Source organism: Strix aluco, chromosome 19 (genome assembly GCF_031877795.1).
Source record: "Strix aluco isolate bStrAlu1 chromosome 19, bStrAlu1.hap1, whole genome shotgun sequence".
NCBI classification, from domain to species: Eukaryota; Metazoa; Chordata; class Aves; order Strigiformes; family Strigidae; genus Strix; species Strix aluco.
Window position 1 is genome coordinate 4,927,515 of NC_133949.1, and position 15,368 is coordinate 4,942,882.

Genomic DNA, 15,368 nt, shown 5'->3' on the forward strand with positions numbered 1-15,368 from the left:
CTTTCAGGTCGGGGACTATTTGGGGTTGTGCTCTTTCCCAGTCGCCTCCGGGAGGGAGGAAAGACGGGCGGGGGGAGCCGGCGGAGGATGGAGCACCCGGAGACTGGCCCCTCTCCCCTGCGCGCAGCATCCCTCGGGGGTTTGGGGGGTGGGATGAGGGGGTGGCTGGCACCGAGGTGCCGGCGAGGAAGGGGTTAGCGGGGCCCTGCCGCAAGGTGGGCCGCGGCGGAGGGTGTTTCCCGGGCGGGCGCTGCGCCGCCGCCCTGGCCGGGGGCTGCCGGGGGGAGCGCGGCGCGGCGCGGCGGGGCCGGGGGCTGCGGGGCCATGGGGCGCTGAGCCGCAACGCGCTGCCGCGCCGCGCCGCCCCGCGCTCGCCATTGCCTCTTTTTATTTCTTTTTTTTAATTATCATTAGTATTATTTTACTGGGTTTTGGGTTTTTTTCTTTTTTTTTTTTTTTTGGTGGTGGTTTTTTTTTTTTGCTCCGCCATCCTCACCGCCCAGCTCTCTCTCTGCCTCCTCCCTCCATCCTCCTTTGAATAACTCGGCCAGGAGCGATCTGGAGGAGGAGGAGGGCGGGGGGGGGGGGGGGAAGAGGAGCTGAGCAAACCTGTGGCAGAGGAGCCGGCTGGTGGAGAGGTGAGTCGAGGAGGGGGTGAGACCCCGGCGAAGAATGGGGAGCACCGGCTGCCCCCCACCCGCGGAGGGGGGGCAGCCGGTGCTCCCCGGGGGGACCGACCTGTTGACCGGAGCGGGGGCTGGTCCAGCCCTACCGACTTGCTTAGACGGGGCGGCGGCGGAGCGGTCCCCCGCGGGGTGCAGCGGGTCCGGGGGTGGCGGTGGAGTGTGTGTGTAGGGGGGGTGTCTGCGGGTGTGGATGCTCATCCCCTCCCCACTGACGGGAGCACTTGTTACCCCGTCCCCTCCGCGTGTGTGGTTTGTTCACGGGTGGGGTTTTTCCGCCCCCCCCCCCTTCTTTGGCTGTGTGCGGTTGTGGGCGCACACACACACACACACACACACACACAGCGTGGTTGTGGAGAGGGGCACACAAGTTGCCATGGAGCGGTGTAACATCACTTTTACTGCCCAGAAAGCCTTTTTCTTAATTTCTGGGCCCTCTTCTCGTTCATACCGTGGATGATGTAATAAGCGCTCAGTATCTATGCAGTGTCCTGCTCTTGTGGAGTTAGATAAGAATGAAGATCCCAGAGCAGAGGGAGCATCCGCCATCTGTTTGAATAGATGGGGTCTTAATGAATCTGTCAAAATCAACAAATGTACACGACGGAGGAATCTGGCCCCAAACACCTCCTGATGCCGCTGTCAGCAACCAAAAGACTCCTAAAGAGAGTCCTGCCTGGTCGCCCAGATGCCTACTAATAGCTTTAATGTATTCAGCCCAGCCTCATTTTATTTCAGATATAATTTCAATCACCAGATTTAATACCTGATTTGCAGTGATTGCCTCCTGATTTACCCACTTGAGCAGCGAAAGGAATGCATTAAGGAAGGCTGAGCTGCCGTGCTTTGCTGGTGTCCTGAGTGTGAGCTGTTTCTCCTGTTACTCACCAGCAGCTCAGACCTTTTCCACCCACCAAGTTTTACTGTTTTCCATGTAGCAGCTGCATCCCCCTTAGCACACGCCGCGCCGTGTCGCGCTAATTCATTGGGCGCCTTGCAAGCTTGTCTCGGCTCTCGGTGGCTTTTGGAGTGTGTTGGAAGTCGTCGGGATGCAGACGGGCTCCGTCGGGAAATGATAGTGGGACGAGATCGGCTGTGGGAGCAGCTCGCTGAGGTCTGGCCGGGCTGTGGTTGCCTGTAACTCTGCCGGAGGAGAGGTGTGTGATCCTGTCTCGCTCGATGTACTTGCTGGACTACAAGAGGACCTCCTCATTGCCTGGGAAATCGAATTTCCCCATTGTTCAGCTGTAAAATAGCTGCACAAGGCCGTGATTGGCAAAGGACTGGATCACCCATGTTGCTTACATCACGTAGGCAGCTGCCACTGAAATGACACACTTGATTGAAGGCCAAAAGAACCATATACGTAACTGCCTGTGATTAAGCTCCATATGATGCCTCAGAGCAAGTAAAAACCCCTCCTTCATCTCATCTTGTTTGTAACGAGACAACCGTTGCAGGGATATCATTTGGGTCATGTTGTGGCTTTTGGGGGATATTTTTGCTTTGTTTTGGGTTTGGTTTTTTTTGCTTCTGGCTGTAAACTTCCATGACCTGCACCAATCTGCCGTTGCACCCTCGCGCGATGCCCCCTGAGAGCCTGGTGCTGTAGGTGTGCTGGTAGCTGGGAATACAAATTTTACCAGGTAAGAGCTCCCAATGCCATTTTTTAACAAGGAATATTCCAGCTGGCTTCTTTCGGGCTGGGAGAGGGTCTTTGCAGGCATCCTTTCCCCACTGGCATGCATGTGTGGTGGTGTGACTGTTTATTTCTGGGAAGGGTTTGATAGGGGAAGCTTCATCTTTTCAGTTTTTGGAGTCTTTGTGGATGCTTAACTGTTTCCTCAGAGTATGCACTGTACCGGTAGATAAACCCTCTCTGCACTGCACCTGTAGATAAATACTCTGCCCTGGCTCCAGTTGGTCTATCTCCGGGCAGAATCCTGATCAGGCGGTGAGGGATGGGGAGGGTGGTGGAGCCAGGCCAAACCCTGCACTGGGTGAAACTTTCAGGTAGCGTAAGGACCGCAGGGGTCTGCTGTGGGGAGGGCTCCATCCTGCAGGAGCTGGCTTCTGGTCCTGTGCTCTCTGGTGGTGTGTAGACCTCATCTGGTTCTCACAACATCTCCCCTTAACTTTACAGTGGGGCAGGATCAGGCTGGGGCCCGATCCTGCAAACTGACGGATTTCATCAGGGAACAAAAACACTTTGCAAGCGTCGCCCTGCTATTGAATCCCAGGGCAAAACTTGTCTTGCAAAAAGAAAAGAAAAAACCCCACTTATAGAAAAACAGTTTGCACAAATGCTAATTTAAACAAAATCTCCTTTTTCTGTCTTAGCTTCATGGGGAGACGGGGTCGTACCTCCTCTCTCCGTACTCACACACTCTCTGACTTCATTATCATGCAGTTTTTGTCCAATCATAACGTGCTTGAGGACTATGCTGATGCAGCTTATTCCTACCATATCATGATATATGGGTATATATAAATATAGATGGATATATAAACAACATTTTTGTGGCCACTTGTCCAGGCTTTCCTTCAACAGACTAAATCCCAGCCTGGTCTTGGTACGTTTAAATGGCTGGTCCCATGCATCTCACACAGCCTCCAGAAAGCCTTCCCCTGTAAGTTACAATGCAATGCAAGTAATTTTATTTTTCTTTAAATGACCTAATTTCTAAGCAAAATCATTGCTTGACCAGTAGCGAGATGGTAGTACTACGCATGTTTTATCTTCCAGAATTGTTGTAAACTGAAGAAAATACCCACTGAGAAACTATTTGTATTAGAAATACCAGCAAACATCATTTTAGTCGATTTGTGCACATATAACTTTATTGATTCAGCATGAAATATGGCAGGCAATCTATTAGGAGATGTAAAATGAAACAGCCAGAGCCCTTTTAGAATATTTTGGGAATGTCGAATGGGTCTGAGAGTGTTCATTTTAGCCAGGTGGCTTGCTAAGGTAAACTGAAATTATTTTTTATGAGTCTGTAAACAATACCAAGTCAGTTTTATTCAGTTTTTATACAGTCCACAGCTAAAGATATATTAGTTAGCTCAGCTGTTAACTGGGTGAACTGATACATATGGAGAAGCTTTGCAAGACTGGGTAGGCTTTAATTGTATTTTTAACCTGTGAATGTGGTTAGTGTTAAAAGTGTAAGCAAGAAACTAAAGTAAATACTGGGTATTATGCAATAGTACTTGGGCTATCATGAAAAGAGGGCAATAGAAACAAACTGTTTTATAGGTCTGCTTTTAATTAAATGCAGTCTACTTTGATAAAAGCACTAAAATGTGAAAATGTTTCTCAGAATAAAGACATTAAGCAGTGGTAATTAAAGCCACAGTGTGGATTTAGTCTGTTCAACCTGAAGTCATGGGCAGGACATGGAAAATGTATAGAAATTCAGTGGGTGGTTCTAAAACTGCCCTCTCATTCCTTGAACTTAATATCTGCTTGTGGAGGCTTACTGGGCATAATTGTATGTACATTTTTACAGCATGATAAAAGAAAACCTTAAGCGTCTGCACTGCATACTGTCATTAGGTCTCTTCATAGCTGAAGCTTTCAGGCAGCATATATCTCCCTTTTTCATACATTATCGAGCCATTTAACCCGGATGGAGGTTTCAGATCCATGCTGTTCATTGCCTGTAGCCATACCCCGCTGCGCTGGCATCCCAGCAGCTTCGGTGGCTACCTCCCAGGGTGCAGGCGTTGCAAAGTGGGGTGCTGAGGCACGGCGGCTGCTGTGTTTGTCTCTGAACCCCCAGCAGTGAACCGATGCCCAGCAGTGCTGGGGAGAGCTGGTGGAGGTGTTGGTTTGGGGCTCTCTGAGTCGTTCCTTTTCCTTACCCTTCCTGCATTTCCATCATCATGTGTGTTTACTGAAGTTCATCCCCGTGGTATCTGCAGAAGGGTTTTGGATATTTATAAATGCAGAAAGGGTCAAAATCTGGCTGCTTCGCCTTTTAAATAGGGCACAAGCAGATACTGGGTTTGCCTGTGGTCACTTAGTGTCCTGGAGGATGCACGCAGGGGGTGACACAGGTGACAGCGCGGTGGTCACGAGTGCGTAGAGAGAGCATCTGTGTGCAAATACTTTCCTTGGGATCTTTGTATCCTTGATGCCGGCACATTAAACAATGACGTGAGCAAGCCCGAGAAGCTGGAAGCTTGTTCAGTGGCGGGAACGGCTGCCACTGATACCTTGCACAAATTCCAGTTTGGCTTAATTCCTTCCTAACCTAAATTCTCTTTGCGCTTGCGTTCGCTTCCTGCCGGGGGCCTGATTCTGCAAAGAGGTCAGTAGGGCAGAACCTCAGTGAACTTAATGAGTTGCAGTGAGCTTCTGCCTGCACCGGGATTGATCCACTTTAATGAGGTTTTCTTCATTCTCCTCTATTTGCAGGACCATAGCTGTTTGCATAGATACGATCAGTTTGAAGGGTTACCCAATCCTGAAAAGCCTTAGGCAAACAGCTAAGTAAATAGCCTGTTGGCTTGGATGAGCACTGCTGATGCTTGCAACCTGTCCCAGTGAAGTTAACTGGAGTTTTGCCATCGCCTCCCATGATCGCTGTGGGCCCCCCACCCGGCCCTGAGGGAAGTGTGCCTCATGGGCATGCATGTGAAGACCCGGACATCCTCGTGCTGCTAATTGGCAAGCTTCTCAAAGGGTTTGAGGACATATCTAGAGGCTACCAAGGATGTCACAGTAATGTGTTCTTTGAGATATATTTATGTATTCATCCTTGATCTTAGGTACTCTGCTCTGACCCCTTTTAAAAACTGTGGTTTAAGAAAAAGGCCCTTGCTACACTGTTTTTTTCTGCATATTGTTGACCTCTGCCAGGGCAGTGATTTCCCCATGGAGAGTTGTCGGCACATCAACTATTATGCAAATGAGATTCCAAATAGTTGATCATCCCTGTCAGGTATTAAGGTTGGGAGCAGCCAGCCCAAGAGCAAATCCCAGGAAAAACAAGAAAATGAAGTCTCCATAACTGTTTTCAATTATTCTGTCTCACTGGTTCTCCTTATGTTTCAAGAAGAAACATGCAAATCTCTCTGGGTCTAGCTTGTTTACAGAGTGCTCATGGGTTTAAAATACAGCCAGCATCAGATTTCTGTTGTACATTTCCTTCAAATAAATACTGAAATAAAAATAAGGATGCTGTAATTTGTGCCACCCCAAGAGCTAAATACTGTGCTCCAGCAGGAAATGACCATTTTGGTTTATTGGAACAGCTTTACTATAATCTCCCAAAGACCGGTAGCTCGCAAAGAAAGAAGTGCAGACTTTCTCAAGGCAGCTCAGCTCTCTCTGATAGGATCTGGTTTCTCGTGAATTAAGGTCTTGGACAACGAGGCGCTCCAGCATGTGCTCAGATCCCTCTGAGTCCAAGGAATGCTTCAGTACTTTGCAGCATCAGAACTCCAGGGCTTACCCCTTGGAGGAGGTCCGTTCCTGACGAGCGCTGGGCACGTATAGAGGTCATTGCAGGTTTGAGATCTACCTCTATACTCTTCCCATAAGCAGCTAAATAGTGCAGAGGTTGGTGTTAAACAGCTGCTCTGGGTGGACAGTGCACCGTTTGATGGACGCCCTGGCCACCATCTGCAGAAGTGCTGCAAGTTCCGTGTGCCCAAAGGCAGCTGGTAATTCCAGTTTTCTGCATGAAGTGGCGCCTGAGCACAACAGTCTCTGAACTCTTTCTCACCATAGCCTGTTCCTGGCCTAATAGCAGTTAATAATAACCAGGCTGGTGGCTCTGGAAACTTTCTGTTGGGGCAGGTCTTCCTTTGAGTCAGTTGACCATCTCCCACCAAGAAACTGGGATCCTCTTTTTAAGTCTGGATCTTCTCTTAAAGCTGGGCCGTAGTAAGTGTATGGACACTTTCCCGAGGAAACGAATAGTCCTGAATGTCTGCAGTGGGGAAGTGCTTGGAGCGTATCTTGGTTTGAATCGTACACTCTGATCCACCTCAATTTATAAGAAAATTATTCCAGTGTTATGGTTACCCTCACCTCTTTAATTACCTTTTGGCTCATTTGTATATGTTGATGGCTCCAGTCCTCATAGCTCCTAGGGAACTTTCTGTAGGAACCATCAGCTATTGCTTTTAAAAAATAACCCTCACCAGAAGTCCAAAAGCCTCCTTTAAAGAAGAGGCCTAGCATAAGTCATATTTATTTGGAGTAATTAATTGTCCTGTTAAAAAACCTAAATGTTTTGGCATTTCATTAATAATACATAATCAACCAGCAGTCTATTTGTAGTGTGTTACTTTGTTAAATCTGCTGTAAGAATTGTCATTATTGATATATTTCATGTTTATAATTACTCATCTGTGACGCACTCAGTCTGTTATGAATAATCCATTGTATATTGTTTTCTTAAATAGGATGCTTGCTCAGTGTGCTGGGGGTGCCAGGAATTGCTGCTAATAATGTCTTCATGTCTGATTTATGCCTGTGAAGGCAACTGGACATGAGTAAATGAACAGAAGCATGCCCAGAAAACTGTCCTGGAGACACTCTCAATAAGGCAAAGACTCAACCGTTGTGAGTGGAGGAGAAAACAGTTAAACAGAGCAGGGAAACCTGTTAGAAATGCGTTATGGGGGGCTGAAGATGCACAAGTGACATTTCCTCGCTGTTTTGACATTCTCTTCATCTCAGCTAAAAGCTCTGCAATACTTTTACTGCCAACACGGACCTTGGTACCCTATGCCATCAGTTAGTTCTGTGTTATCTTCTTGTGTTCTTCCACTCGGAAAAAAAAGCGCTCAGTATTCCAGAGAAAGAGAAATCTGGTATTTTGACTGTTGAGGGGTTAGTGTAATGGTCTGAGCAGATGTGGATGATGGTACAAAGCCCGCTTGCACCGCTGACCTGCGATGTATGCTCAGCTAAACGTGCTCAGTGTTGACTTTGTCTGTACCCCCATCTCCTGAGCGCTGGGGAAGCCGATTGCGGGGAGCAGGGGAGGGCTGGAGGAGCCCCCGCTGCATGCTGGCAAGGAGGAGTCCCTGGAGGTAGGCACAGGGTGGTCACTGCTCCCCTTGGGAGTATTAACCGGACAGTTTTGGCAAGGAAAAATGAAATTAGGGTGAGGTGGAAGGTGCCTGGGACAGCGCCGAGGGAGCTGGCAGGTCTGTCAGCTGCACGTGTTCTCATCTCGGCACCGATGCTGCTCAGCCCCTCGGGGTGTCTTCACCATGGCATGGTTTTTAAGGCCCAGGAGGAGTGTCAGAACACCTAATCTGGAAAACAATATATCACAAGCCATTAGATTTCACCCCGTTAACTCCAATACCAGTCTTAGTAGCTTGTGCTTGGCTAAAATGTGTCTTCCAGCAAGGCGTTTGGTCTTGTCCAGGAGACAGCAATGTGTCACTTGTTCTGGCAGTCTGTTCCGGTGGTTAATCACCTTTGCCATTAAAAACTCTCACTTAATTTCCAATTTGCATGTTTATAGCCTTCAGCTTCCCACCACAGAAGCCCTTCGCCTTGAGATTTTAGAGCTTTTTAGTAGTCTGCATTGTTTTCCTCTCATAAACTCTTACAATGTCCTCAAACAGCCCTTTCTTGGAAGCCCCTGGATGATGCCTGCCATGGGTCCTGCTGTCTTGTAGAGGAGCTACAATTACTAGAGGGGGAAGTGCAGAATGTTCAGAGATCTTTGGTGTGTTGTTGACATTTATTTTACTTTTCATTATCACTCAGAAGCTTTCAAAAACACCTGTGGTTTATGATGGAATTTTTTTTACTAATCCTGGCTAAATTCAACCCCTGCAGCCAGAGGCTGGGGCAGCAGTAGCAGAAAGTGGCTCAGTGGCAGAAATTGGGAGAGGTCAGCAAAAAAGCTTGGGATTGCTGGCTGCAAAAGGTGAGGATGAGTTTGGGGGCTAAGAGGAGCTTGGGTGAATGGGTGAAATGCTGGTGAGTTGATTATGATTGTTCTTTAATTATGCAGGTTTAAGCCTGTTTGGGAATGGAAAGGGGTCTTCATCCCCTTAGTGTGTGATGTGCTTGCCCTGGAGATACAGAGCTATCGAGTCATTGCAGTCTTCTCCTGCAGTTTAAACTGAGGATCAGCCTAGGCCATAGTTAAAAAATAACAAACCACAACTATGGTTTAAAACTGTCCCACTGTGTTCTCACATGTTCAGCTTTCAGAAAGAAATGTATGTATTTTATACTTGACCTGGCATCCACAGCTCTTCCTTTTTGCCATGCAGAATTCAAAGGCAGCTGTGAAGCACCAGTTGTTTAGTGATGTGATGTCCTTTGAAGTGACCTTCCTCTTCTTTTTAATTTCAAATTTTCTGGAGAAGGTGGGGAAAAAACCAGCACAAACCCATGTGAAACTCCTATTGCTTTGTAGTCCTCGAACCTGGAAGTTTGTCGCTCGTGAAGTGCCTCTGTGGCACTACATCCATTAGGCTTGTTACTCAGACCTTCTTTTCTGTATTTCAGAGGACTCTTTTTTCCAGTTACATCCTTGAATGTTGAAAATGGTCTAAGGTTTGTCAAGTCCTTTTACTCACTGATCACCATGGGGAACTTTATTGCTTGCATCCCAACCCAGTATCTACCAGTAAGGAGATCTCCATTTTCTTGGTCATTGTCTGAAATAGGGGAATATTTTCTTAGGCTTATGCCAATAAATAATCACATCACGAATGCCAGGTGTGATAAGGACGAGGGCACATGTGGGTATGGAGGGTCAGGGCTGAAAGTGGTCCTGGGGGCCAGTTTTAGTCTGTACCTGTACCACCACCATGTGTGTGCGCTGTGGATTAAGGTCTCATGTTTGCAGTCCATACATCCTTGTAAAAGGTATGAAATCAATCTGAATGGATTAATTTGCTGAAAATATCATGTGTGTAAATGCTGCATCTAGCTTCTGATAAGTTGCCCTCGTCCCAGAAAGTGGGAGCACTCCTGTTTTCCAGAAGTAAAAGAAAAACCCATTCAGAGGAAGCTTTAGGGCTCACTTGCACTAACAGCCCGATGACTTTGCATTACAGTCTGAGGAAATTTGGCTTTCAAAAACGGTCCGGTGTGTTTACTGCTCTGTGCAGGCTGCAGCAGCGGACTGGTAGCAAGGAGGCTCTTGTCTTTCTCTTCCTGCAATAGATCTGTTTATATATTGCCCAAATGTGCCTTTCCATGTGTTTTGGGGGATTTGGCTTTATTGGTATCAATAGTCAGAAAATACAAACTTTCCACCTGGGAGGATCAATTTTAGGGCTTTTTTTTAGGGCTTCCTATGCACCAGACCTTATTTTTCTCAATCCCAAGCGCCCTTCCAAGACCCACTTGTATTGATTTGTAGCTACAGAAAAAGCCATATGCCTGAGCACTCTTTCATTCCTGTGACTCTTTACGTACCTGAACTGAGACTGATTAAACAAGACTTCTGCATTTTATTGCAGCAGATTAAATCCTCACACCTCATTACAGAGCTCTCGATCTGCTCCCCTTCTCTGCATCCTCAGAGCTCCTCCCAATGCCAAAATGAGGCTCTTCGGGCCCTTCAGACTTTCCTTTGGTAGCTTGGGCTCATATTGCATTTGCGGTGCCAAGTTTTTGCACAAAATAAATTAAAAAAAAATAATCTTTAAAGCTATTGTTAGCAACAGTGAATGCAGGTGATAAGGGACAAAGTGACCTAGTGCTCTTCCTAGCAGCAGGATTTTGCTAAAGCCACGTGTCTGCAACAAAACTCTTGACTTGTCTTCCCTTAACTATACTGGCTACAAACACAGACAAGGGGATTTAGTCCCGCTCAGTCGCTCCCGTGCCAGAGAGCACGGGTTAACCACCACCATCAGCTGTTGCTGCCTCCTTGGGAGAGAGGGAAGGGACTGGTGCATGGGCAGCAAGGGAAGGAAAATGTATCGGGATAGCAATGAAGACTTTGGAAATTTGGTTGTGTCCCCTGACTGATGTGTTGTGCCCAGATCATGGAGGATTAAATAGCCCAGGAATTTCCCAGGTGATACTCAGGGGTCTGTTGGCTATGCTTTTGCCTTTGGATCCAGCTAGATGCTACAGAGCCTACCTGAAAAGACAATGGCAATCATTCAGCTCTGGGAAAAATGAGATAATTTTTTTGGAAGTCATGGCGCTTATTTGCCTTACATGTTACAGTGTTGCTCTGCCCATGGAGAAGCATCTTTAACACCGTTACTTCATTTGATGAATTTTTAAAGGGTTTTGGAGGGAGCTGGGGGACTTTACAGTTACTGTTCCAGTTTCCCTGCCATCTGGTTGCTTCATGGATTTTCTATGTATTCCTGTATTTTTTTTTAGCCCGGTTTCCTAAGAAAATGAAACTTACGCTGTTGTACTGCACGTGCGTCCTTGTCCACCCATGTATGTGTGTTTTCCCATAGTATCAGCTTGAACCTTCTGCTCAACCTCAGTCAGATTTGTGGGAGAGACGGAGACCTCAGTTTTACCATTTTCCCATGTTTCCCCACCAGCACTGTTTCTGCCTGGTCTGTTTGACACCCATGGGGCAGTAGCTGCGGGGCTGCTCTGACATCTGTTTGTCCAGGTGGCATACAACCTGCTGGGCAGCAGCCCAGGATCCACCAAATTACAGATGAATAGAGAAGGCAAATACACGGTCCTGGCCAGGCATAACACCCAGGCAGTGCAAATGATGTTGTGTGTTATGTGCCTGAGGCTGTAAAACCAGGATCAACTCCTGGGCATCATTTTGTGCTGCACATAGGAGAGAGGTTAGGAAGAACTCTTTTCCAAATTGGTAACCACCAAGGGATATCCAAGGTCAATACAAATTGGTCCTGATTCAATCTCGTTGACTGATACTTAAGCTAAACCTTCCAGTTTAACAGTCGTGTGGATTTTCAATTGGGTCTGAAAGCCTTTTTAAAAAACATATCACAAGAGCTGGTGAAGAATGCAAACCAGAGTGAGCGTAGACATGTGAGCATCGTGTAACTGCCTTTTTTTCCTGACGGCAAATTGCTTACGAACATCTTATAAATTTCACAAATGTGGTTGTGTTGAAAGGAAAGAGCGAGGCTGGCAGTGCTGCTGCCGGGCGTTACGGGGGATGTAACCTGCTGGTGAGCTTGGCGCAGAGACTGAAACCTTGGCAAGGTACCATGGTAACATTTCCATACACATGTTTATGGGTTCTTTGAGGGCTTTTTGGTTAAATGTCAATGTTTTCATGATATTATTCAAGGAGATTTCATTGCTCTAAAATCCCACTATGCCTTTGAAAACTGCTTTCAGTTTGCAAGTGGCTCAGTGGAAAATGTGTCTGTCTTGACTGCTTGGAGATGGAGAGCAAAGCTCACTGCTTAGCTGCCTGCTCGGAGGCTTGTTGTACAGCTCTGTAAAATGGGGAAGAGCCGGGGCATCTTCCTGGCTTCCATCCAGAGGAGGTGAGTGCACATTGCTGCAAATCGAACATGTTGAAGAGATAGGAAGCTGTCAGCACCCTGCACTCCGGCACCAGCATCTGCTGCTGACCGAGTGCCCGGGAGGGGCATCACCATGGTGTGGGATGGATCCTGTCAACACCGGTTCACTTATGGTTTGAGTTTACCCAGGGTCTCAGCTGGCGCTGGAAGGAGCAGCCATAGGCAAGCTTGAGATTACCGTGTTTCTAACACGGACATTCTGGCTAAATTCAAAACGAGCCTGGACCAATCTGCTGTGCTAGGACAGACCTCTTGCTCCCAGACAGGCATCGGGAGCCTACGTATTTCCATTAATCATTGTATGTGTTTCAACATAGGGTGCTTTGCAAAATGTGGTGCATTGCTTTAGGAACTCTCCCACAACCCACACTTTGCAATGCCCCTTTTTGACATTTTTTCCCACCGTGCAGGCTCGGTTTGACAGCAGGCTGCCGTCTGCAGGCTGCTGAGTGCTCCTGAAGCGTGGCTGCACATCCTTGTTTGGACATCTGGTGCTGGAGCTGCTGCTGGTCCAGTTTTGAGCATCTCTTGTTAAAACTGGAGGCAGGCTGAGAGCTGCTGAATTCCAGCAGCTCTGCAGGGTTTCTGTTGAATAATATTGCAATTTTTTAAAAAATAATATACCTAGGCAGTAGAATTTAATCCAGGATTTCTCAGTCTAGGATATCATGGGTCCCCCCCAGTACTAAAATGCAGTACAGGATCGCAGGTGGGAGCTGATTCTAAGCTCTTCAGCCCTCAGGGGAGATGCGTTGTCTTTTTTTTTTTTAGTGGTTGTAGAAGCAAAGGTGCAGAAAATTATTTCAGAAATGCTTTAGTGCACCTAAATCCATGGCTTGCAGCTATTCTGACCTTGGGTGAGCTCAGGGAATGCGAGGGGCTGAGCTCCCTTTGCCCAGGGGCCAGGGCAGGTGGGTGCTGGCATCAGTCCTCAGCCCCATGGGCTCCTCACATGCCGCATTTGCAGTGCAAGCTCATCCAAAGCTCCGCCTGGGCTGCTGCAGGTGTTAAATTTAAATCTCTTTAATTTGATAGGGTTTTGAAAATCAGTGTAATTGCTTTTACATTGCACGTGTGATTATCGAGAGAAAACATGGATCGATCGCTGCCTGAATACTTTGTGGTGGGCCTGGCAGCTAATGAAGATGGTGCAAAGGGCTGGAAGTGTCTCTCCAGCCCTGGTTGTCAGGACCTAGAGCAGTACCAAAGCTGGTGTCGCCTGTGTGTCTCCCTGTGGGTAGGTAAAATTCCCATCTTAGTGCAGAGCAATATGTCAGAGTGAGCAATATATCAGAATGAAATACATTAATTGGCAAGTGCTGGGAAATTACAGATATGCTTAATGAAAAAGAAAACCTTGTTTACGGTTTCTAATGTGCTGCTGAAGAAACTGGCTCCCAAATAAAAATACTTAAAATTACGATTAGGATTTATTTACATAATTACTGCAAGAGAAATTCTAGGTACGTGCTAAGCAGTGCAAGAGAAACCTCATGGCTTTTCTTCTTTGCTTTCCTGGGTCTCGAGTTTAGTTTGCTCTTGGTGAGTCTATTAAAGCTTTTACTAACTCAGTGAGGCAAGAAGGCATTTGTTACAAAATTAATGCATTGATATGTATATATATATTTATTTTATTGACTGTGGTAAGAACATATGGCTGAGTAAGAGCCAGATCATCCTTGTAATTGTAGTGTTGGCTGGAGAACTATTCAGTAGGTGGCACTTATTTCTTTATGGCAAAGCAAGCTGATGTCCTGGCATGGCTGTAGTGAGAATGCCCTTGGAGTTTGTTTCCAAGGGCTGTGTCCCCCACTGGTGTGAGTGAGATCTGCCAAAGTTGCCATATAAATTTATATTAATGGTCCGTTCCAAACCGTACTGCCCAGCGTGTCCTGGCCACCTTCCAGCCCCTGCGGAGACCCTGGGCCAGATCCTCTGCTGATGTCTGGGTGGCTCTGTTGACTCTGCTGATTTATATCTGCTGGAAATGTACAGTATAAAATGCAATAGGCCCATGATGGGGCTGCACTGATTGAAACCAGCCAAGGGTATGACAAATCTTCCTCTTAATATTTCAATTGACTTTGGCAAACTTGCTTCTTTCTTGTGTATCCTAAATCAATGTGTAAGTGCTGCTGACAGTAATTTCCACTTTTGTCTGTGCAGATGGCTGCCCTTCACTAGGCTGCGGTGTTTATACCTGCTAAGTTTGCAAACACTTTTCTGCTACAGCCTCCCATTGAGCAGTATTTTTCCGTAGCTGTCATATTTGTGAGATGAAAATGTTCTTTGTTGGGCCCTGCTTGAATGTGAATTTTCTTCTTTCAGCGAGGGCCACTGAGCCTGGAGCGGAGGCACTGGTGTGACACGCGTCTCGCTCAGCATGGGTGTTCTGGGCAGTGGGGGTTGAACCATCTTAGGGATCTGGGTGCTCCAGAGCAGGGTCTGAGAGCTGGTGTCCAGACTCTTGCATGGCTTTGACAGTCGTGCTGCTGGATCCTATGACTTTTTAATTGCATGTCAATGTAGACCACTATGCACTATATAATTATTATCAAATAGCAAATCTCTAGGCTGAAAGCTGTAGTATGAGAGCTAGAGACTCATACTTTCCTGAGGCACCGCTGTTCTGTCTCTGCCAACTTGTTCGGCATAAAGAAGAAGCTGCTGCTTTTTGTTTATTTGTTTAGGTCCTGTCTTAGACAGTAAATAAAATCTGCAATCCATCAGTCATGCACCCAACTTCAGTGCGCATTCCCTGGTGTAGGATGCTTTGGTCCAGCTACTCTTTCAAGGCAGGCTATTGTACTATTCAGATAAAACAAAGACAAATAATTAAACTAAGCCTTTGTCTTCCCTTTTCTCTTGTACCCAGGGAGAAGATGCCATTCCACCATGTAACAGCTGGCTTGTTGTACAAGGGCAACTACCTGAACCGCTCGCTCTCCGCTGGCAGTGACAGTGAACAGCTAGCAAATATCTCCGTGGAGGAACTGGATGGTGAGCAACGTCCTTGTGGTTTTCCAAAGGGGCTGGGAATGGGAAAAGACTTGTTTTCACCTTCTCTGCAGTGTTTCCGTGCAGTAACTGGAGGTATGCTCCCCATGAAACAAGGATCAAAACGCAGGTCAGAAGTGAGATGGCTCAGCAGATCAGAGACAAAGAAAAGGTCCCTGACCAAAGTTATGTTGAGAG

The 15,368-nt window shown here is 47.0% G+C and overlaps 1 protein-coding gene across 3 annotated transcripts in view; it reads left to right on the top strand.

Moving 5' to 3' along the window:
• Positions 1-334: 334 nt before the first annotated feature.
• Positions 335-15,368, top strand: part of CALN1 (calneuron 1) — a 130,006-nt gene continuing 114,972 nt past the window's right edge. For 2 of the 3 annotated variants that reach the window (XR_012625751.1, XM_074845329.1), the window contains exons 1-2: positions 2,250-2,329; positions 15,049-15,173. Coding sequence is in view for 2 of the 3 variants with exons in the window: in XM_074845329.1 (XP_074701430.1) it covers positions 15,056-15,173 (118 nt within the window). In the remaining variant the exon portion in view is untranslated. Of the gene's footprint in view, positions 639-2,249; positions 2,330-15,048; positions 15,174-15,368 lie in introns of those variants that run through there. The other variant, XM_074845330.1, reaches the window with a different exon arrangement.